The sequence below is a fragment of the Myotis davidii genome, unplaced genomic scaffold, assembly GCF_000327345.1.
Source record: "Myotis davidii unplaced genomic scaffold, ASM32734v1 scaffold17, whole genome shotgun sequence".
NCBI classification, from domain to species: Eukaryota; Metazoa; Chordata; class Mammalia; order Chiroptera; family Vespertilionidae; genus Myotis; species Myotis davidii.
The window spans coordinates 3,298,932-3,322,350 of NW_006288624.1; the positions used below are offsets into that span (position 1 = coordinate 3,298,932).

Consider the following 23,419-nt stretch of genomic DNA (forward strand, 5'->3'; position numbering starts at 1 on the left):
TCCATCCCTCTGGGGTGCCTGGCCATCCTGGGTGAGGGGCTGATGGCTGTTTGCAGGCTGGTCACAGCCCCCAGCCACCCAAGCCCCCAGTGGAGGCTGGCAGGAAGCAGGTATCTGGGATTTATTTAGCTTCTATAATTGAAACTTTGTTACCTTTGGTGGACTCCACAGCCGGCCAGGGCCGGCAGGAAGCTTGGCTTCCTCCATCGCCGGGGCAATCAAGCCTCCTGCTTGCTACAGCTCCGTGGCTGCCGGCCGCCATCTTGGTTGGGTTAATTTGCATATAGTCGCTCTGATTGGCTGGTGGGCATGGTTTGGGGAGTAGCAAAGCTATGGTTAATTTGCATGTTTCTCTTTTATTAGATTAGATTAGATAGGATGGGGGAATGAAGGGGTTGTAATTGCAATGAGGCATGTAGGGGCCTCGGAATGAATAGCCAGAAAAATTCCATTTCTTGACCTGGGTGTTGGTTATAAGGGTATTCAACTTATGAACTTCATTAAGCTATACTTTTTATATTTGTTTCCATATCTTCTTAAAAATTCCTCATTGAAAAAATTAAGTAAATAGCCGTGGTCAAAGAATAAATCACAATAGGAATAAAATTTTCTTAATAAAAATAAAAACATGAAAGGTGTTCAAGTATTGCATGGATACTTGGCCCAGATCAGGGATCTACAAAATTTTCTGTTCACATACCCACCCCCACAATCATTTTTTTGAGTTATAAGTTACATATACAGAGTATATATTAAAGTACACTTTTATTTAGGCATAATTTAAACCTTCTGCTAAGATGCCCACCATGGAAAGGTGCTTGTTGCCCCAAGGTAACTTCATTGATGAGAAATTTTCTGGAATCCTTACTCTGTATCCCTCTGTAATCTTTTGAATGTGGCATACTGAGAACAGCCTTATTATCATCCTTCCTTTTCAGAGCCTTTTACTCATTTGAAGGTGGCTCTCATGTCCCCTTCTCTATTTCCTCCAGAGATAGCACCCCCAAGTTTACTTAGCAGCACCTCAAGGAAATGATACTGATTTCTTTCTTTTTTTTTTAATATATTTTATTGATTTTTTACAGAGAGGAAGGGAGAGAGATAGAGAGCTAGAAACATCGATGAGAGAGACATCGATCAGCTGCCTCCTGCACATCTCCCACTGGGGATGTGCCTGCAACCCAGGTACATGCCCTTGACCGGAATCGAACCTGGGACCTTTCAATCCACAAGCCGACGCTCTATCCACTGAGCCAAACCGGTTTCGGCGATACCGATTTCTTGAATGTACTGATTTCTTTCCTCTAGATTTGTTTTACCTCTGTTTAAGGATTAATTGAATAATGAATAAGTGCAACAGATGTAGTCTGACTAGAACAGAGAAAAGCTTTGACTCCTTGCTACATGGTGTTTCAGAAAGTATACGGGATCACAAAAAGCTGTTTTTGGAGTTCACAGACCCATGATCCACTCATACTTAGAGTTGCTAGAAATCCCATAGTTTCCACATGGGGCTGTGTGGTTGGTCCTGGATCACATCCTTTATTTGGTGCTTGGGTTTCATAGTACAAAAGGACAGGACCTTATAATTATTTCTCTAACAAGATTCACTAACTGGTAGTTGAGTTGTTTGTTTTTTCTGTATTACCCTTTAACATTGCATCATCAGTCTGTCACAAGCTGTCTCTTTGATCATCATCTTGCTTTGCGAGTAACTAAAGTACTTTTTTGGATTATTTTTAGCAAACCTGGGCTCATTTGGGGATTCAGTCTTCCTGCTACTATTCTAACACACATTTAAAAAAATTTTTTTTTCTATTCTTCCTTGTTCTTTTTTCATTTTCATTTTACTTTTTACTATTTTTAGAGTTAAGTACTTTTATTATCAAAGTAATACAGATACATACATTTTAAATCAAATAATATTACAAAGCTTTTTTTTTAAATGCAAGTTTCTTTTTCTTCCTATAACAAACATAATATTTTAAGTTTTAAATTTTGCCCATTGTCCATTGGCTTCCTACTACTGAAATTAGCCAGTTTCCCCAAGTAGGAATCTTTGATTTTCTATCAGGATATTTACCTAGCAGTTGAACTATGGTACAAAGAGCCAAATAGGGGAATAGAACTATGGTTCTCAGATCTATACACAGATTTTTGTTTAATCCCCATTCCCCGATTTGTGTCTATTCCAAGTCCAAAATCTCTTTCAGTTGGCAACCCCCAGGCCTCTGCTTTTGTGTGGGGAAGGGGTAGTTTCCTGACCATGCGTACTAGGGAAGGCTATGATGGTGAAATTGCTCTTTATATAGGTTTTCACTTCATCCTGTTTACAGCCCTACCCTTCAACCTGGCTTCAGGGATACTTAGCACCTCTTATTTTTCTATGTAATCTCTCTATTTTTTAAACATTGGTAATTCATAGTTCAAAAAATATTTGGCAAAGTTCGGCAAACTAAACATAACATATAAGGGCTAGATGTGGTTCTTGGATTCTAGCTTAGAATGCTTAAAGGACGAAAAGTCTGTCAGGAGATTTCTAATCTAATCTACTGCCTCTTTGATTTAAACAAATATGGAATGAGGCTGAACTCGCTCTCTGTGCATGCCAGTTGAACATAAGATACTAAAGCAGTCTGTTACAGGGAGTTGGTTTGCTGTTATATGCCGTATGGCATAATCAGATGACAAGCAATCAGCATTTATTGAATGCCTGCTGTGTGCTTCACAGTGTATGCCAAATGCTGGGAGAGCTAAATGGAGAGAAGTCCTGAGTGTGAGCCAAAAGCAAGGGCATCTTTTTCTTTTTCGCTCTTCTGTTCAGAAAGACTGACAATCACTGGGGACATTTTTTTGCTACACAAACTCCAGAGAGATGAAATTTATTCATTATATAAACAACACTGACAACGAATTAGCTAAGTAATTCTCATCAGGCTTCCTAGTGGGCTGAGAAAATCATTTTGAAATGTAAGATATAACCCCATTGTAAAACTTGTTACTGGCAAGATTAGGCTTGATATTTTAGTTAATGTCACATAACTCATTTCTAAAAACCTCTTTAAAAATTAGAGGAGGACTAGAACTGGGAATTTTACTGTGGCAAAAAAGCCCATCAGAATATGTTTTACACCTCTGCAGCACATAGGAAGAGCATCTGTTTTCCTGTGGTAATTCTGAAAAGAAAATAAATAGACCTGCGGTTAAGTATAGTCACTGTGGTGTATTGGAAGGAGCATTGGGCTTAAAACCATACCTGGTTTTGAGTCCAGTGCTGCCTCTACATAGCTGGTCCAGTGATCCATTCGAGGCAAATTATGTAACAACTAGAGGCTTGGTGCACAAAAATTTGTGCACAGCAGGGCTGTGGCGGGGGTCCCTCAGCCCGGCCTGTGCCCTCTCGCAGTCTGGGACCCCTCAGGGGATGACCACCTGCTGACTTGGGCCTGCTCCCCGGGGGCGGGGGGGGATTGGGCCTAAGATGGCAATCAGACATCCCTCTGGCAGCACGGCAGCCCTCAGGGGATGTCTACTTGCCAGCGGGGAGCAGGCCTAAGCTGCAGTCAGACATCCTTAGAGCTGCTGAGGAGGCAGGAGAGGCTCCCACCACCACCGCTGTACTGGCAGCCATCAGCCTGGCTTGTGGCTGAGCAGAGCTCCTCCATGTGGGAGCTCACTGATGACCAGAGGGCACCTCCTGCATTGAGTGTCTGCCCCCTGGTAGTCAGTGTGTGTCATAGTGGCCAGTCATTCCCAGTCTTTCTGCCATTAGGGTCTTTGCATATTACCCTTTTACTATATAGGATAGAAGCCTGGTGCAAGGGTGGGGGCCAGCTGGTTTGCCTTGAAGGGAGATCCAGATCAGGGTGGGGGTCCCGTTTGGGTGCCTGGCCAGCCTGGGTGAGGGGCTGACAGCTGTTTTCAGGCTGGCGCACCCCCTTCAGGGTGGGGGTCCCCACGGGGAACCTTGGCTTCCTCCATCACTGGAGCAGGCAAGCCTCATGTTCACTTCAGCAGCGTGGCTGCTGGCCACCATCTTTGTTGGCAGTTAATTTGCATATTGCCCTGATTAGCCAATGGGAAGCGTAGTGGAGGTACGGTTAATTACCCTTTTTGTCTTTTATTAGATAGGATTGTCTGAGCCTCAGTTTCTTCTATAAAATTGCCTCTGCACCTACCGCCCCAAATCATGAGATGATTTTTAAAAATATTTACTTATTTTTTTATTTATTCATTTTAATATATTTTTATTGATTTCAGAGAGGAAGGGAGAGGGAGAGAGAGATAGAAACATCAGTGATGAGAGAGAATCCTTGATCGGCTGCCTCCTGCATGCCCCACACTGGGGATCAAGCCCACAACCTGGGCATGTGCCCCAACCAGGAATCAAGCCATGACCTCCTGGTCAACGCTCAACCACTGATCCATGCTGGCCGGGCTCATGAGATGATTTAATAGTCTTAGAAGCTTTCTGAAAATTGTGTGCTTTCAAATGTAAGACATTATTATTCTATGTAAAATAAGGCCAGTGCCCATCTAAATATATATATAAAACCCTAATATGCAAATAGACCGAATGGTAGAACAATGGAACAACCTGTCACTATGACGTGCACTGACCACGGGGGCGGGGGGAGGGGAGTGCAGAACATATCAGGAGTTGGCAGCAGGTGGCAGAGCGCAGAACATGGTGGGCATCAGCCGTGGTGGGATGGTAGAGCAGGTGAGTTGGGGCACCAGACTAAGGCGGGGCGCCAGTCACTGTCATCGGGGAGAGCCTCTGGTGGTTACTGAAAATAACCTGCACACCACGGTCTCACCCAGTGCTTGCACCTGCTGCTGGCACTGACCCCACTCACAACCCCTGCCATCGCCAGAGCCGCTGCTGCACTCACTGCCAGCACCTGGTGCCGGCCCTGATCGCTCAGCACCATCAGCAGGTGTGAGCAGCGGCTGTCGGCCCCAATCACCCCTGAGGGCTTCTCCAACTCCCCCTGGTCCTGAGAGGCAATCAGGGCAGCAGCTGCCGCTCACCCACTGATGGCACCAGCCCCAATCACTCTGTGCTGTCAGCGTGTGAGAGTAGCAAAGGCAGGAGCAGGGTTGCTGGCAGACGGGACTGGGGCTGTGGCGGAGGGGCTGGGCGGGGGCATGGAGGATGGGCTAAGACCTGCCCCTGTGCCCACCGCAGCCTCGCGGCCCATGGTTCCTTTTAAGGTGCACAAATTCGTGCACTGGGCCCCTAGTAGATCCATAATTTCCAAAGCATTTTCTCCCTGGTAACTTAAATATGGACATAATGGATTTGGTAACGTGTGGTGGAGTTGGGTATCTCTAGAAAATATTCATATTGTACTCTCCTTCCCATTCCCCTAATTCTTGTTGGAAAGGGCTTAGGATTTTCACAGATAGTGTTGCTTCCCCCGAGACATGCCTCTACACTAAGACCTTACTGTTTATGGGAAGAAGCAGAATGTAATTGAGTTGGTAGGCCTGGGTTTAAATTCCTAATCCATTCATCTTCTAGTTGGAAGTTTTGGGAAAATTATTTAATCTTGCCAAGCTTCTGTTTGTTTGTTTTTTAAATATGTTTTTAGTTTTTCTGTTGTGTGTGTGTTATTGTGTTGTTGTGTTTTTTTTTAGAGGGGGTGGGGGAGAAAGGGGAAGAGAGTGAGGAACATTGATGTGAGAGAAACATCGATTGGCTGCCTCCCGACCAGGGATGGAGCCAGCAACCTGGGCATGTGCCCTCCTGACCAGGAATGGAATCGGCAATCTGAGCCCCACTGGCCATGGCCAAAATTCTGTTTCTTCACCTGTAAAATAAAAATGTTAACAATAACAATAGTAATATCTACCTTCTTAGGGATAAAGAGAGAGAGCCCAATCTGGTATCCAACCCGCCACTTTTTGGTGTATGGAATGACACTCCACTAAGCCACACTGGGCGGGGCTCTTTTTTTTTTCTTTTTCTTTTAAATATTTTTTTCCATCATCATTTATCCCACCATACTCTCCTCCACCCCCTCCCCCCCTTAGCAATTAATAAGAAATAATTGTTATTTCTCATTTAAAAAACTTTCTCCCTTTTAACTTTCTTCTGAAAAACTACTTAGAGACCAAGACATTGTCTTCTGGTGCCCTCCTGAATGGTCAGTTACATTGTTTCTGCATGAAAGTTGCTTTGGACTATGTAGTTTAAGAGGGGAAAAGTTGTATGACAAGTTTTTCCCTGAATGGAGGGGGTAAACATGCGGTTTCATTGCCAAGTCACTGCAGCTACCCCCACTGCCAGTAGGCTGATGAAGTAGGCTGGAAATAGCTGTAAATGCATTTTCAGAGGCCTGCCTATGTGTACATGCTCTGTCTCCTTTTTCTGCACATGCGTTGACTCAATGAGTAGGCCTGGACACCTGCTTTTTCCCCATGTAATTAGAAGAACAACTGGTTTTGATTGGTACAGGTAGTTGGTTGCAAACACATATGAAATACAGATGATGAAAGAAGAACTTAGCCTAATTGACTTTGTGCAATTAAGCATTGCTGTCTATGGGCACCTTGAGCTTTACTGACAGCACTGCCTGTCCCCATCTGGCTTTTCTTAACTCTTAAGTGGCTCCTGGTCCCCAGGAGATAGCCACTACTCTTTCTGTATTGTCAGTACCCTGATTGTACTTCTCTTTATGGTTTGAAACTTGGAGACCTTAGGATTGTTCACTCGGGCCTTTTGGAATTGCTAAAAGGATGTTTAGAATTTAGAAAACTCTTTGAGAGACAGCAAAGAAAAGAAGTAGTCCCTTTACTCTTATAGCTGTATATTCTTTCCTTAAAAGAAAAAGTTTTAATTAATTTGAGAGAGAAACATCGATTGGATGCCTCCCCGTATGCACCCCAACCGGGGATTGAACCTGAAATCTGGGTACATGCTCTGATCAGGAATAGAACCAGAGAACTTTCAGTGCATGGGACGAAACTCAGCCAACTGAGCCACACTGGCCAGAGCTATAACTATAAATTCTTAATTCTACCAGTGGAGTCAGGAATGAAATAGATTGCCTCAGCAGGTACTTATCAAACCAAACCTTGGTTCTTGAATATCTCCCATCTCAAACAATTCATTTCTCCACCAAGTTGTTCATGAAATAATGTCTCGGCTGTTGAACAACACTTTGGTTCTCTGCCCAACAACACTCTCATGCTGATATGATCAGTTACTTGTCAAACAAAGGAGAGAATGTATAAGTATGACTCAGTTTACCACTAAACCTGGCATTGTTAACATCTCATGAAATTGTGCTGTGGCTATTTTTTGTGCTTTTGTTGCTGCTTATTATTATTAAACTAGGCGCCCAGTGCATGAATTCATGCACCTTGAAAGGAACTGTGAGCTGCAAAGCTGCACTAGGCACAGGGGCAGGTCTTAGCCCATACTCCATGTGCCCACCCAGCCTCTCCAGCCATGGCCCCCGGTCCCCTGTCTGCTGGCAGCCCTGCTCCTGCTGGCACCACTCCCATGTGCTGACGGCGCCGGCCTTGCTCACACCTGCTGATAGTGTGGAGTGATTGGGGCTGGCGCCAGAAGTGGATGCGAGTGGTGGCTGCTGCCCCAATTACCCCTCAGGAGCAGGGGGAAGTGGAGAAACCCCTCGGGCGATCAGGGCTGGCAGCCACTGCTTGTACCCGCTGATGGTGCTGAGCAATCGGGACCGGTGCCGGGCACCGGCACCTGGTGCGAGCAGAGCTGGCGCTGGCAGTGGGTACAAGTAGCAGCTCTGGCACCAGCAACGGGTACAAGCAGGGCGAACGCCAGCAGCAGGTGTGAGCACCAGGCGGGACCGCAGTGCCTGGGAGCAAAGAATTTTCAGTAACTACCAGAGGCTCATCCCAATGATGGCGACTGGTGCCCCACTCACCTGCTCCACCATCCCGCTGTGGCCTTTGCCCACTATGTTCCGCGCACAACCCCTGATGGTCAACGCACATCATAGAGACCAGTTGTTCAGTTGTTCAGTTGTTCCGGTTGTTCCACCGTTTGGTCTATTTGCATATTAGCCTTTTATTATATAGGATTGTACAGTAAGTCATTCTAGGTCCTAAGAAGGTTAGTGATAACAGCAAAGTGAAAAGGAAAGATGTGAGAACAACAGTAGAGCTTAAAAAAGAAAAATCTAAAACATAAAGAGGCCAACAAGAGTGCTAATGTTGCCCTAGCCACTTTTGCTCAGTGGTTATAGTGTCAGTTCCAAAGGTGAAGGTCCCAGATATGATTTCAGTCAAGAGCACGTACCTCAGTTGCAGGCTCGATCCCTGGCCCTGGTCAGGTGCATGTGGGAGGCAACCAATCAATCTGTCTCTCTCACATTGATGTTTCTATATATGTATCTCCCCCTCCCTTCCACTCTTTAAAAATCAATGGAAAAAATATCCTCGGGTAAGGATTAACAACAACAAAAAAAGAGTGCTGATGTTATGTTGCTAAGGGTGTGAAAGTGCTGATGAAACAACGATCACGAGTAATTGAGAAAGGTTAAAACAGAAACATTTGGAGATCTAGAATGGATTAATCCCATTTACACTATTTCTAATGGGGAAAAAATGATTCAGTTTTTTAGCAAATCACTTCTTGAACAGCCTTCTGGAACAAATTAAGTTCAAGAACTGAGGTTCCACTATGATAGCTTTAGCCTTCTCCTTCAAGCCTTGTTCCATAGAAAATGGTGAGGGCATTTATTTCAATTTGTTTATTTATTGAGTATCCTTATATAAGACATTATATTATGCAAAGCCCTATGAGCAATTGAAAGATAAACACTTTCTTGCCCTCAAAGAACTTCCAATCTAAGGGGGATGAAAAAGGGTACGTATGTATGGTGCTCTAAATTTAAAAATGAGTTCTAAGGCCCATAAAAAGGATGATTAAAGGAGTGCTTGAAGAGATTTTGGATATCAGTAAAATTTTCATGGGGTTAGCATTTCAGAGGACCATGAAGGATAGGTAGGATTTTAGTCCCTTTATTTCTCTACTCTTACCATAGCTAAAATACTTTAAAGAAAGAAAGGAAGAAAATGAAACATTCAAAACTGACAGCAGGAAGAAGGAGAAAGAGGAACCCTTGGACAATCCACATGTTGGGTGATGGAGCCCACTAATAGAGACTGCATTTTTCCCTGCATGCTTATATCCCATGGTCTAATACATTGACATCTTTTCATTCACTTATCAAATATTTACTGAAAACCTATTATATGATCAGCACCATTCTATAGGCTTGGAGTACAACAGAGGAACAAAAGAGCCCTGCCAACATGTAACTTACATTCTAGAGGGGAAAGCAGACAATGAACAACAGACACAATAAATTATATACTATGTTTAAAAAGTTAGAAGTACCATGGAAAAGGAAAAGTAGAATAAGGGGGACAGGAAGTGGTATTGGGGGAGGGGGACCAGGGAAATGCAGTTTTTGATAGGATATTTAGTATAGGCCTCATGGAGAAAATCACATTTGAGCAAATCCTCAAAGTGGTGAGGGAGTTAGCCATGCAGAAATCTGGGGGAAGAACATTTCAGGTAAAATCAGTGCAAAGGTTCTTAAGTTAAAATGTGCCTGGTGTGTATGAGAAACAGCAAGGAAATCAATCTGTTTAAGCAGAGTGAGGGAGGGGGGAGCGTATGTAGGGATTAAAGTCATAGAGGTAAGTGGGACACAGGGTGTCTCATGGGTTCTTATTGTGAGTGAAATAGAGAGCCATTAGGGAATTCTGAGCAGAGGAATGACATGATGCGACTTCTTTTAACAGGATCACTCCAGTTACTGAGTTGAACGAGGCTGCCAACCATAGAAATGAGAACTGGCAAGAGTGTCGCATTATATAGTTGTGTGGTGATAGTGGCATGAGCTGAGGCAATAGGGTTGTAATCTAGATATACTATGAAGGTAAAACCATCAGAATTTCCTGATGGACTAGATTAGGGAAGATGGGGAGCAGTGTCCTGTTCTGTAGCCCCAAGTGTCATTGAGGACCACTTTGTAACATGATTGATAAGTTGCTGTTAGACTAAGGCATCAAAAAAATATGACCAGGTTGCTTTTAGCTTTTGAGTTGAAAGCATAGTCATTCTTGGAGGACTTTGTTGAAGCAAATTAAATTGACAAAAAGCGAAGTAACAAGTTAGTGAGAAATGAGAGTGGTGTCCCTGACCCTTGAGGAGCCTGAGGAACAAGTCTCTGGCTGAATGTTGTGAAAAGAGGAGCATAGGTAAAGAAGGAGAGGGAAGTGAGGACCTATACACTTGGAGCCTTCTCTTCTCTAGGGGAACATTTGGCCTTGGCATTTTAGAAAGGTCTTTTTCAGAGTTCTAAGCAAGGGGTCATCTCTGAGTCCCTTTGTGTTTCCTAAACTCCCTAAGGTAGTGAGTGAGTCACTGATGTTGGAATCTTTTTTTTTTTTAATATATTTTATTGATTTTTTACAGAGAGAAAGGGAGAGAGATAGAGAGTTAGAAACATCGATGAGAGAGAAACATCGATCAGCTGCCTCCTGCACATCCCCCGCCGGAAATGTGCGCGCAACCCAGGTACATGCCCTTGACCGGAATCGAACCCGGGACCTTTCAGTCCGCAGGCCGACGCTCTATCCACTGAGCCAAACCGGTTTCGGCACTGATGTTGGAATCTTATGAGATGGCCCAATTATTTTATTTTCTGGGGTTTTAGAGTCAAGTGATTTATAGCCTTCCCCATCCCCCTATTATCCCTACTGAACCAAAGGAAAGATGGAAATAAGGGAACTTTGGCCTTGACTTATTAAAGAGACCTACAAAGTGGTGCTAACATGTTTGGTTGAACTGGCCAAACTGATGCACCAGAGAAATGACCATCAGTCTGTACAGAACTGTATAAATAAATGACAGCTCAAGGATGAGTGCCATTTTTCCTGGGTGTGTCCTAATTTATTCATTGGTACCCATTATTCATGATTAGGTCATAGCTTCATTTGGTAACCATGGGTGAGGTTGATCCTCACAAGGCCTCTGACCTATAGTCTAGAGATGACCCACAGGGGAATATATAGGTCACGTAGTTCTTGGAAGAAATAATCTCTGCCTAGCCCTAGCCCTAGCTCCTTTCAACTTGGTCCATCTATTGATGGGCAGGGTCTGGCTAAGTAATGGAGGAGAGGAGACCCCAGCATTCTTACTGATGCTGGTATTTTTACTTTAGCCATTTCAGAATAAAGAAATCTTATCTATCTGAATTACTCAATCTCCGGAACTGATAATAATTTATTCTCTAAAAATCATTGTATCTAACTATATAGTAGCCGCTGTAGCCAATCACTTGAAACCTGGGAACCAGAAAAAAAACTGTGGAGAACCTTTCTGAAGCCCTTTCATTGCTATGATTCTGTGTACATAGCTTTGGTTACCTTAAACAAATGGAAGCAATAATGCTTTCTGTAGCTGTTTACACTATCAGTCTCTTGGTCTATTGGCTTCCTCCTCTTTTTCAGACTTCCTAGGTATCAGTTTGGGTGGAAAGAAGAGAGAAGACTTCATATTAAAATTGCTACCAAGAAGAGAAACCAGATGAGGTTACAGTGCACGAAAGAGTAATAGAAATGGTTTTTCTGTGGTCTGGAATTTTCAAGCATTGATACCCCATTTAAATTCAGGACTTAAAACGAAAACCAGCCCTGGCTAGTGTGGCTCAGTTGGTTGGGTGTTGCCCCGTGCACCAAAAGGTTGCTGGTTCAATCCCTGGTCAGGAGGCAGCCAATTGATGGGCTGTTTGTTTGTTTGTTTGTTTGTTTTTATTGCTCTTTATTGTTGAAAGTATTACATATGCCCCCTCCCTTTCCCATTGATCCCTTCCAACCTGCCCCGCCCCCCACCTCGTACCACAGTTTTCTAATCCATTCATCTGCTGATGGGCACTTAGGCTGTTTCCAGATCTTAGCTATGGTAAATTGTGCTGCTATGAACATAGGGGTGCATATATACTTTCTGATTGATGTTTCTGTTTTCTTGGGATATATTCCTAGAAGTGGGATCACTGGGTCAAATGGGAGTTCCATTTTTAACTTTTTGAGGAAACTCCACCAATTGATGTTTCGCTTTCACATCAATGTTTCTCTCTCTCTCCCTCTCCCTTCCCCTTTCTCTCAAAGAAGAAAAAAAGAAAAAGAAAACCAATCTATAAGATAAAGATTTAGAAAGATTTGGATATCAGTTATGAGCTTCTTACTTCATGCCTGTTCAAATCCTTTCATTTCTCAAAGGCTACCAATATGGTAGAAAGGTAGTAGATTAGGCATTATAGCCACATTGACTCTGATTCAAATCCTGGCTCTGCCATTTACTAGCTGTATGACTTGGAAGAAGTCACTTAAATTCTCTGAGTTACTTTAGTTCCTTTTCTTGGAGGCACTTTAATCCCTTGTAGGATTAAACAAGAGATTGGTACTAGTTTAACCTGAAGTTTCTTTGCTAGTGACCCACCCCCATGGGGGTATAGATAGGAGTAGGATGTTGTTAAACAGAATTCAGAAGAGACCGTGAGCAGTAATGCTATTTGTTGAATCAACCTCATATAGAACAAAATTAGACTTGAAGGAACTTCTTGGTGGTGGTAAGATTCCTGTATTGAGACAACTGTTTTAGATTCCCACGGATCCCTTTTATTTTGAGTAGATTCAGGTTACTTTTCCCTCCCATCACTCCAGCCTAGGAATGCAGGGCACTGAGGCTGTCTAGGGGATTCCGTCGTGGCATCCTACTTTGGTGCTTTACCTTTTCTGATCCTGCTTTTCTTCATAAAATCATAACAGTTCTATGTCTAGTCACTCTTTTCCTTTATGGTTCATTAGCAAATTTGATGTTAGGCTGAGATATGAATAGCTTTAAATGTATTATCCATCCTGGACAATTCAAATATTAGTAATGTCAAGTATGTGGCAGGGGGATTAGGCAAAGGATATTTTTGTCACCCACCAAGTAGAGGAAGCACCTAGTACTGTATAAGTTGGCACTGTGAAGGGACAGATCAGTACAGTCTGAGACATAGCTGTTATAAAAAAATATATTTACATGGCAATAAAGAGGAATATCTTCCATGAGGCAAAAGAGGAGTTGTATCGGGATGCCAAAAGCAGAGGACCCCCTTCCCCAGAGCCAGAATGTTTCTAGAGAAGTGATGTTTTAGTTATATTCCTTCCAAACACCGAAACAGTACATGTTTGGAATGATATTGAGCAAGATGGAATTGGGAGCGTGATGGTGTGGAATGTGGAGCCAAAACTAGACCACTAGGGTATAGTTTCTAGGGTATGCCATGCTCCTGGTAGAGACTAAGAAGGTATTTATTGCTTAGATAAGTGAACACTCATTTGTCTGTGTCTGAATGCATCGTATTTGCCATTTTGCTCGGGTCACAGGTTGGCCTGTGTGTACTGAGCTGTTGTTGACGGTTACTCAGAAGCAACCTTGCTCAGGACTTGGGTGCATGTGTTCTGTGTGACTGTGATGTCCTGACCAGTGAGGTTGAACCTTTGGGATTATCCCAAGTTCATAAAAGATGACATATTCATTTATGGTGCAAGTTCCAGGCCTCTGGTACTTTTCTCAGCCATTGAAGAAAAAAGTTTATGGGATGGTCTTTAAAGTACAGCTTTCTGTCGTGGCCTCTTGATTCTGATCCAGACATGGTGTCTTTAAGGCCCACGCGCTTTAAATCAGATTCTCAAAACGTGGGCTCTGCTTATTAAGAAAGTGACCCAAATCTCCTCTCTTTATCCTTAGTTCTTCCCTTCTTCCAGGGGAAAAAAAAAGTATATCTCCCATTATTTCCCAGTGGCTTTATATATTTGTTTGTTTATTTTACTATCTGCATCATAGAAATTGAGGGCAAATGGACCAGAAATGTTTTTGTGCATTTGAATAATTACATGCTTCTGGTTCTGCTTGTCCCTGGCTCAGCTGCCTAACTGTTCCCAAGCAGTTCAGTCTCATTTTGGTCATGACTGGCTTTTTCTAAGGTAACACTTGGATGCTATCTTGGTATCAAAAAACTTATGAAATGTTTTAAGTGGATATAGCTTCATTGACAATGGAATTACAGTGGGTGGGCGTGGGCAATGCTTAAAGGCTAAATAAAGGCTCTTGGTAAGAGCACATATGCCGAGAGATACTTCATCTTCCCTCTTCCCATAGCAACTTTATCTGTAAGATTAAGCTATCTGCTGGTGGAATAGTTAATAAAAAAACTCGATTCCAATTCAGAGCTGTTTGCCTGCCATTACTGGAACATATATACTTTCCTCATTGGATTTTTGTTTCCTTCTGTCTTCCCAGGTGGCATTGGTAGAGTGGTCAACGGAGCCTTCATGGTGCTGAAAGGGCATCGGTCTATTGTTAACCAGGTCCGATTTAACCCCCACACCTACATGATCTGCTCTTCTGGTGTAGAAAAGATTATCAAGGTGAGGCACCTTCCTATTCTGTCCTTTTAGAGAAATTATTACAATTCACAGTTGGAAGAAATGTATGTAGGACCTCATATGTAAACGTACTAACAGTCTATTAAAATTCTCAATTATTTTGGCATACTATAAAATATTGAAAAATTGATTTTAACAAGAGTGATTTAAAACTTAACTCCTTTCAGGACCTTTTTTTTTTTTTTTAAGATAAGGAACAATGTATTGTCATTTATTCAAATACTAGAGGCCCAGTGCACAAATTCATGCACTGGTGGGATCCCTTGGCCTGGCCAGCAATTGGGCAATCGGGGTGTCTTGCCCAGTTTGTAGGGAGGGACTGTGGGAGGTTGGTTGGCTGACCCCATTGGGGCCATTGGGGCCGGCTGGGGGGAGGGATCACGGGAGGTTGCCTGGCTGTGGGAGCGCACTGATCACCAGGGGGCAGCTCCTGCATTGAGCGTCTGCCCTCTGGTGGTCAGTGCACATCATAGCGACCGGTCAACCAGTCTTAATGGTCTCTTAGGCTTTTATATACATAGATATTGACGTATTAACTCACAAGATACTCACTTAGAGGCTTTTGTAAAGAACTGGGTTTTGAAAAGCATCAATAGAAAACAGAAGAATTGTTTCTTCCTCATGGTCAGAAAGAGGTAAATTTATGAAATGTGCACTGTCTCTCTTTTGGACACATGATAAACCCTGGCAGATACTTTATGCAACTTCAAGAAACAGAAATTGCTTCCCTTCCTGTCCTTGAAGCTCTAGAGATAGCCAGGCCTAGGGAGCACCCTCTTGCAGCTTCTGGAGGTTACCAATATTCCTTCACTTGTGGCCACATCACACTAGAATCAATATCTTCAGATCTCTCTCTGCTCTATCGTTATATCTTCTCTTCTGTGTCTCAAGACCATTTTTAAAATAGTCACTAGGCTTTGAAACATCTGTATGCTCCAACATTTCCAGTGGCCTTTGATCTTGAGTCTGATGAATTCTGATTTCTAAACCCCATCTGGAGGTTAAGAAGCCACCATCCCGCCCTGACCAGTTTGGCTCAGTGGATAGAGCGTCAGCCTGTGGACTGAAAGGTCACAGGTCCAATTCCAGTCAAGGGCATGTACCTTGGTTGCGGGCACATTCCCAGGAGGGGGTGTGCAGGAGGCAGCTGATCGATGTTTCTCTCTCATCGATGTTCTAACTCTCTATCCCTCTTTCTTCCTCTCTTTAAAAAAAAGTCAATAAAATATATTATAAAAAAAAAAAAAGAAGCCACCATCCCCTTAGTTCAGTGGTTCTCAACCTTCCTAATGCCGCGACCCTTTAATAAAGTTCCTCATGTTGTGGTGACCCCCAATTTCATTGTTACAAATTGAACATAATTAAAGCATAGTGATTAATCACAAAAACTATATGTAATTATATATGTGTTTTCCGATGGTCTTAGGCAACCCCTGTGAAAGGGTCATTTGACCTCCACAGGTTGAGAACCGCTGTTTTAGGGGGAAAGTAAAACTTGGTTTGTGATGATTTGGTAGTTTTCATTTTGTTTTGCTCTTTAAAAAAGGCATCTAAAATTAAACCAAGTTATATCTGAGGCAAGGAAAGCTATCAGAGATATAATGTTGGAGTTTCAATCAATATGCTTATTTGTCCTTATTCCAGCTTTTTGTATTTAGATTTTGTTGGTCCTGTGACTTTCATGATTGCATGCATTTCCCCATAGGGCTAGAACAGGATTTATAGATCATTTTTATTGACTTTTTCTTTTTACAGATGATGATGTTTATGATATAAGTTAACTGGGTGAGGTTAATTACACACCTACTTAATGGTAAAGCTAGGATAGAGCCCTGTTCTTTGTTCTTCCCAGAGCACTGCCACACTTACCATGCTAGTGGGAAGGAGGCAAGCTGATGTCCTGCTGCACTTGATCATCTCAGTAGTCCTTGGCTTGGGCGGTCATTGAATTGGCCTTGTCCCTTGCATTGCTTTCCTTTCTCCTTTGGCCTATGACTAATGGGTTGGCATGCCCTCTCCAGGCCTGTTGGCGTCATTCTTTTTCTCAGAGAGCTCTGCTTGGGCATCTCCTTTAGAAGAAAATTTCCTGCGTGACTATACAATCTGGGATGCTTCTGTGCTGAATCTCCCCAATTACTATTTAGTCAACTGGAATCCTTACCCTAAAGGTCATAGGTTGGAAACTAGCCAAGCTCTCAGGGGAGAAAGAGAAGAAAATGTTTTCTTTGTGAGGTTATCCAGACTAAACTATAGTTCTTACTGCTTCTAGGTTCCAGTAGGGTCTGAATCCTGTCCCACCAGGAGGCACATTAAGCCATTTGAAACCTTAAGTCAGTTGGTACCGTCAAGCAGCTTTTTGAGTGTCTCTCATCTGTCAAGTGAAAACACTAACCATGAAATGTCACCCAAGAGAGCCTATGAATGACCTGTGCCCGTCCATATCTGACTGTTTTAATAAATGTCACTTCCCTACATGCTGTTTCTGAGAGGGTCAGTGGCTCAAAGAATATTATCCCACCATGCTCTACTCCAGCCTGACTCCTGCTTTTCTCTCTCTCCACTTTATCCCACCTTCTCCCTGTGTGTCCTTCACTGCTGCCTTCCTAGCCCAGAGGAGAAGAGTCCCTGTTGTCAGGCCCGCCTTTTCTCACCCACAACAGGTTTTCTGTCCCCTTGAATGTTCACATTTAGCAAAAGAGGGGTCTCTTTTGTAGTTAAACACAAGCAGGGACAAGATGGGGCAAATCATATTTTTTTTTAATTTTTTTTTTCTTCAGAGAGGAAGGGAGAGCGAGAGAGATAAACATCAATGATGAGAGAGAATCATTGATCAGCTGCCTCCTGCATGCTCCCTGTTGGGGATCGAGCCCCCAACCTGGGCATGTGCCCTGACCGGGAATCAAATTGTGACCTCCTGGTTCATAGGTCGACGCTCAGTCACTGAGCCACACCAGCAGGGCAAATACTGACTTTGTTTTTTTCTCAAAGGCCAATATTTTTTCACCCCATATGTGTGATATAACTATTGTGTGCCATTTGTGCTAGGCCCTATAGGGAACGCAAAGGTAAAGAAAGGTAATGCAAGTCCCCTAGGAATTGATGACCTGGTAGGAGAGACAAGAAATAAAGATAGTCCATACCAAAACACCAATAAATGTGGTGCTTTCTTTCATTTAGCAGCTGAATGCCTCAATCAGAAAGTTTCAGACTCATCCTCAAAGAGACTTTTGAACACAAGAAATACTGATGGTTCCTATTATCGCAGTCCTCCATCATCCATAATATAAATTTGGGAAATGCAATAGGTATACAAGAGACATTAAAAAGTGCTGTGGGAGGAGAGAGATATTTTTTTCCCATGTGGGGGAAATCTCAGTTTATGTAATATTTGAACTAGATTTTGAAGAATAAACACTGCAAAAAAAGAACAGGCATAATATTGGTAGAAAATTCTAAATGGAGGGAATGAATATTTAATTACTTCATTGAGTCAACAAATATTTATTGATCACCTACTGTGTTCCAAGCATTGTGCTTATGAATAAATGCTCAGAAGCAGCAAAGTGTAGGACTGTTTTAGGCCAAAATGATAATATTTGGCCTAAGTGAAGAGCACAAGAAGGGAGGACTAAGGTATAAGGCTGGGAAGGTAGGCTAGAGGTGGGCTAAATTAAAGAATGTGGAGAACATTTGAAAAAGAATTGAACTGTATCCTTTTCATCAGCAGCCTCTTGAGCTAAACTTTTCACTGGACTTGGAAAGAGAGAGCTGCTCATCCCTCTTCCTTTTCTCATGAGCCTTGCCCTATGAGGAGGCATGTCTAGCTACCTTTCATATGTCACAGGAAGTTCTATTTTCATTTTTCACTTTCACTGTAAATAAATAAACAATTTCACAAATGCTTGAAATTTATATTATGGATGATGGAGGACTGCGATAATAGGAACCATTAGTATTTCTTGTGTTCAAAAGTCTCTTTCTGATTGAGGCATTCAGCTGCTAAATGAAAGAAAGCACCACATTTATTGGTGTTTTGGTATGGACTATAGAAATGATTCTTATTTCTACAGCTGAGAAAAAGGACTTTCTACAGAACAGGGTGAAGTCATTTGCACAGGGACATGCAATGGGGTTGGGGTTCCTATCTGTTCTACCTGCTCCAGCAGCTCTGTGCTTCAAGTCTCCTGAGGCTAGAAAACTGGCTGTCTATGAATCTTAGGATTGGGTAATACATCTATTCACTGCTTAGATGAGGGAGCTGAGTGAAAACCCACACTCAAGTCTCCTGCCTCCTGTTCCATTACTCCAAGCTTCAGGAATGAAACTCTGCCTCAGCTTAATGTATTCCAGAATCCAAATAAAAGCTGACTTTCAGTGTTTTGGTTTTCATTCTTTACATGAAGACGTAGGGCTCTGGATAGTAGATTAGAACCTCAAAACTAGCTTGTTGGCTAGTTAGACCAGCATCTTGCTATTAATATTTTGTGCTTCTGTTAACAAATTCTGAGTTTCTGTGAAGTACATAAAGATTTGGCTTCATGTTTGACCACATGGTTGGTAACATTTCACCATTTTTTAAACTGGGGAAGTGTGAGATTTGGTTCAGAATATAGTGTAGAACCACAAAACATCCTAAGGGTTTTGCCTTTAGGACCCCTCATTTTCCTTTCTAAGCCACAAACTTCTATTCCTTTGGACATCTGTTCTCAGAGATAATCATTTATTGTTTGAGCCTGTTGCTGAAGGCCCTGTTTAAATGTTTCTCAAACGTTGAATCTCAAAAAGGATTTGAGATTCTTTAGATATATCTGTTGTTTTCTGCTACTTATTTTCTACTGACTACATTCTAGTGTTTCTTAAAACTTGGTTCCCCTCCACTTGCTCATTCCTTGAGTGCTTGTTAAACATTCAGAACCCTGACACCTCCCCATGACTTATTGAATCAGAATCTTTAAAGGTGGGTGGGGCTCAGGAGTCAATGTTATAATTATTCTTCAGGTGATTCTTGTGCACTCCAGAGTTCGAGAACCACTGTATTCAAACTCCCCTGGGTGAGATTATGTAGCCCGAGTGGGGAGAACACCTGAGGAGTTGTAGGCAGGACACAAGTTGGAGGAGGGATGAATCTGAATTGGGAATTGGTAGAGAGCTAACCTAGAAGGTTTCTTCAGCCCCTCTTGAAGTGGGGAATCCTCCAAAGAAGCACTAATCAGGAGTTCAAGTAAAGCATGGAGGGAACAGGCTTCAGTAAATTTGTGGAGGCAAATTTGGCTTTGGATAGCTTTGGGGAAATGAAGCCATTGTCTTGACAGAGCATAGGGAATGAGGAGCCACTGTTTTCTGGGTTGGGTGCCATCTAAAGATAGACACCAGCCTGTCAGGCAAGAAAATCGCCTGGAATTTTATCTGAGTTGCCATGGCTACTAGCTGATCTAACCAAGCTTCTTTGTGCTGCTCCGTGGACCAGTCTGGCAGTCAGGTGAAGCTAATTGTCCTCATTTGCAGTGACAGCTTAATTTACCTCAAACTTGATTTTTGCATAATTTATTCAACTTGTAAAGTTGGGCCTTTGCATTCAGACAGACCTGAGTTTGAATCCTAGTTTAGCCACATTTTAGCTATGAATCCGTGTTTCTGACCATGGAGTGGAGGGATGTTAAGGGATGGGGCTGCAGTCTTGGGGTAATGGGTGCACTATCCCTGCAGTAACAGAAGAGTTGAGGAGCAAGCCAGCAACTCCCTGGTTAGGAGAACCCAGTTTCCTGGGTAACTAATGCCTGCATGTCCAAGAGGGAAGTGCAATGTAGGCAGTTGGCTATTCTCATCAAGCTCCAGAAGCAATTCCCATTAGTTAAAAATAGAAATGTTGCAGTTGGAGGGAAGTGGAGTTAGAGGCTAAAATATTAACTGTCACAGAGGACTAACTGCTGGGTCTGTTTCACTTTGGCAAAGTGGTGCCTCTCTGTGCACAGCTTCAGTCTTCTGAGAGTTTTGAACACATTGGCCAATCTTTAAATACTCTATCCTCTGAGATTATGAAGGGTAGTATTATAATTTTCATTCTAATAGAGGGAGGAGGTGAAAGGGGCAGGTGGGTTTTGGGGGAGATGGTGGGTGATTATCCTGGGCCTAGAGACAGGACTTAGGTCTCGTGACTAATGCTGCGGCCTAGACCAGCCTTTTTCCCACATCTGACGTTAGAAGCCTCGGTTTTCATATGTGCCCAATATAATCCAGTCTGATAAAGACTATTTTTAAAGTTGGTTGACAAGTTCTGGCTAAATGACAGGAAGGGTCTGGGAAAGCTCTGCCTTGGTGTTCTCTGTTGCCACCAGGTTTAGAATACTTTCCAATCAGCCCTCCTTGGTCTTGTTTTCACCTTCTGTGCAGATCTGGAGCCCGTACAAGCAGCCAGGATGTACCGGAGACCTTGACGGTCGGATTGAGGATGATTCCCGCTGCCTCTACACCCACGAAGAGTACAGCAGCCTTGTGCTGAACAGTGGGAGTGGCCTGTCGCACGACTACCCAACCAGTCTGTGCAGGAGGACCCCCGGATAAGGGCCTTCTTTGACTCGCTGGTGCGCTGCGAGATCGAGGGCTGGAGCTCTGACTCTGACAGCGACCTGAGCGAGAGCACCATCCTCCAGCTGCACGCGGGGGTCAGCGAGCGCTCAGGTTATACCGACTCCGAGTCCTCGGCCTCGCTGCCCCGCTCCCCGCCACCTACAGTGGAGGAGTCTGCAGACAGCGCCTTCCACCTGGGGCCCCTGCGGGTCACCACCTCGAACGCAGTGGCCGCAACTCCTCCGCCACCCGCTTGCAAGGATGCAACTTCCCGCCAGCAGTGCCTGTCGACTCTGCGGCGCTACCAGGACAAACGCCTCCTGGCGCTCTCCAATGAGTCGGACTCTGAAGAAAATGCCTGTGAGGTTGAACTGGACACGGATCTCTTCCCCCGGCCTCGGTCTCCCAGTCCCGAAGATGAGTCCAGCAGCTCCAGCAGCTCTAGTAGCTCTGAGGACGAGGAGGAACTGAATGAACGCCGAACGTCCACCCGGCAGCGGAATGCCATGCGGCGCAGGCAAAAGGCGCCCCGAGAAGAGAAGCCCAGCGCCCCACCCAAGCCCGCCAACACCTACATTGGAGAAGACAACTATGATTATCCCCAGATCAAAGTGGATGACCTCTCCTCCTCCCCCACCTCCTCTCCTGAGCGGAGCACTTCCGCTCTGGAGATGCAGCCAGGCCGGGCATCACCAACTTCAGACATTGAGTCAGTGGAGTGCAAGATTTATAAAGCTTACAAGTGGCTCCGCTACTCCTATATCTCCTACTCAAATAAGGATGGAGAGAGCTCCCTGGTGTCTGGGAAAGCAGACGAAGGGAGTGCGGGAACCAGCCATAAGGACAGCCCAGGCCCTTCCTCCAGTAAGGAAACCTGTCTAAACACCTTGGGGGCCCAAAGGAACCAGGACCTACCCCCTGAAGGCTGCAGCAAGGATGCTTTAAAAGAAGGAACTTCTGCTAAAAATCCCAGCATTGCCCCAGGCCATGAGCACAGTGGCCACTCTCGGGCAGAGGCACCAGAGGACACCGCTCCGGACACTAACAACAGTGGCTCCGTAGAACACTCTTTTGAAACCAAGAAGCTCAGTGGAAAGGCTCTGAGCAAGGCCCTGAGCAGCCGGGCCGAGGAGCCGCCTTCTCCTCCTGTCCCCAAGGCATCTGGCTCTACTCTCAACAGTGAGTCTGGCAACTGTCCCAGGACCCAATCTGACGACAGTGAAGAGAGAAGCCTCGAAACCATCAGTGCCAACCACAATAATGGACGCTTACACCCTCGCCCCCCTCACCCTCACAACAATGGACAGAACTTTGGGGAGCTGGAAGCAGTGGCCTGCTCTTCTCCAGGACATTCAGACAATGACCATAACTTGTCCTTCACAGGGGGACTCCTACACAAAGATCGTTGTGGGTCTGAAATGGCCTGTGAGACCCCCAGTGCTGGAATGAGAGAGGACCCCACTGACTCCCCAGGCATAGACAGCAGCAGGGCTGTTCATGGCCATGGTGGCCTCAAAAGGCACCGAGTCGAATTGGAAGATACAGATTCAGAGAATTCCTCCTCAGAGAAGAAACTAAAAACATGATAAATACAAAGGGAAAACAAAAAGCTACAAAAAGGAGCTTTACAAAAAAATTTTTAATCCTGTTTAGTGAATACAGAGGAAAGGAAAAAAAGTATTAAAGGCACATAAAACCAGGGCCTGAATTTTGTGTCTGATGCTGCTCCTTTCTGTTCAATAATGGGTCTGATGTTTAGTTGTCCATTGGCTTGTGCTGTGCTAAGAAAGGGGAAAAATCCAAGTGACTCCTTTCTAGTAAAACTTGAGTATAGTGTACCTGTGCAGATTAGATTCCGTCAAAGTAAACCCTTGTTGAGACATTTGATTTGTTCTTGTGTGTGTGTACACGGGTATGCGTGAACTCATTGTTTCAGACTTGTCCTTAGTTCTCCATCAGAAAAGGATCTATGGAGGGATGCTGCAACACATACTATATGGAGGCCATAAAATATAACTAGTTGTGGGTAACACTTTAACCAGTTAGATACTTAGTTCTAAGAGACACTCAGAAGGCCGGCAGGCGCTTCCTTGGCCCTATGGGATGGCGTCTAGGCATATTGAAAGAAGGGGGAAAGATAGCTGTCAAGAACTGTGTGCTCAAACTACTAAAGTGGATGTTATATGTGTGTTTAAAAGTGTAGTAAAGAGCAGAGTGTGGTACTATATTAATTTAATTCAGCCCAAAATGATTGGTGAGAATTCGTGGGCCTAGCATCTTCCCCCAGGCTTGCAATTAACAGAGGCTGTGGTGTTCTGACTAGATCTTGCAGAGCAGCGGACATCTTGAAGTA

At 43.8% G+C, this 23,419-nt stretch overlaps 1 protein-coding gene across 1 annotated transcript in view; it reads left to right on the plus strand.

The window, feature by feature from the left end:
- DCAF5 (DDB1 and CUL4 associated factor 5) overlaps positions 1-22,779 on the plus strand; it is a 73,076-nt gene extending 50,297 nt beyond the window's left edge. Inside the window, 3 exon segments of the mRNA XM_015562040.1 lie at positions 14,354-14,481; positions 20,890-21,025; positions 21,028-22,779. Coding sequence (XP_015417526.1) covers positions 14,354-14,481; positions 20,890-21,025; positions 21,028-22,652 — 1,889 coding nt within the window. The 3' untranslated portion in view covers positions 22,653-22,779.
- The last annotated feature ends 640 nt before the right edge of the window (positions 22,780-23,419 follow it).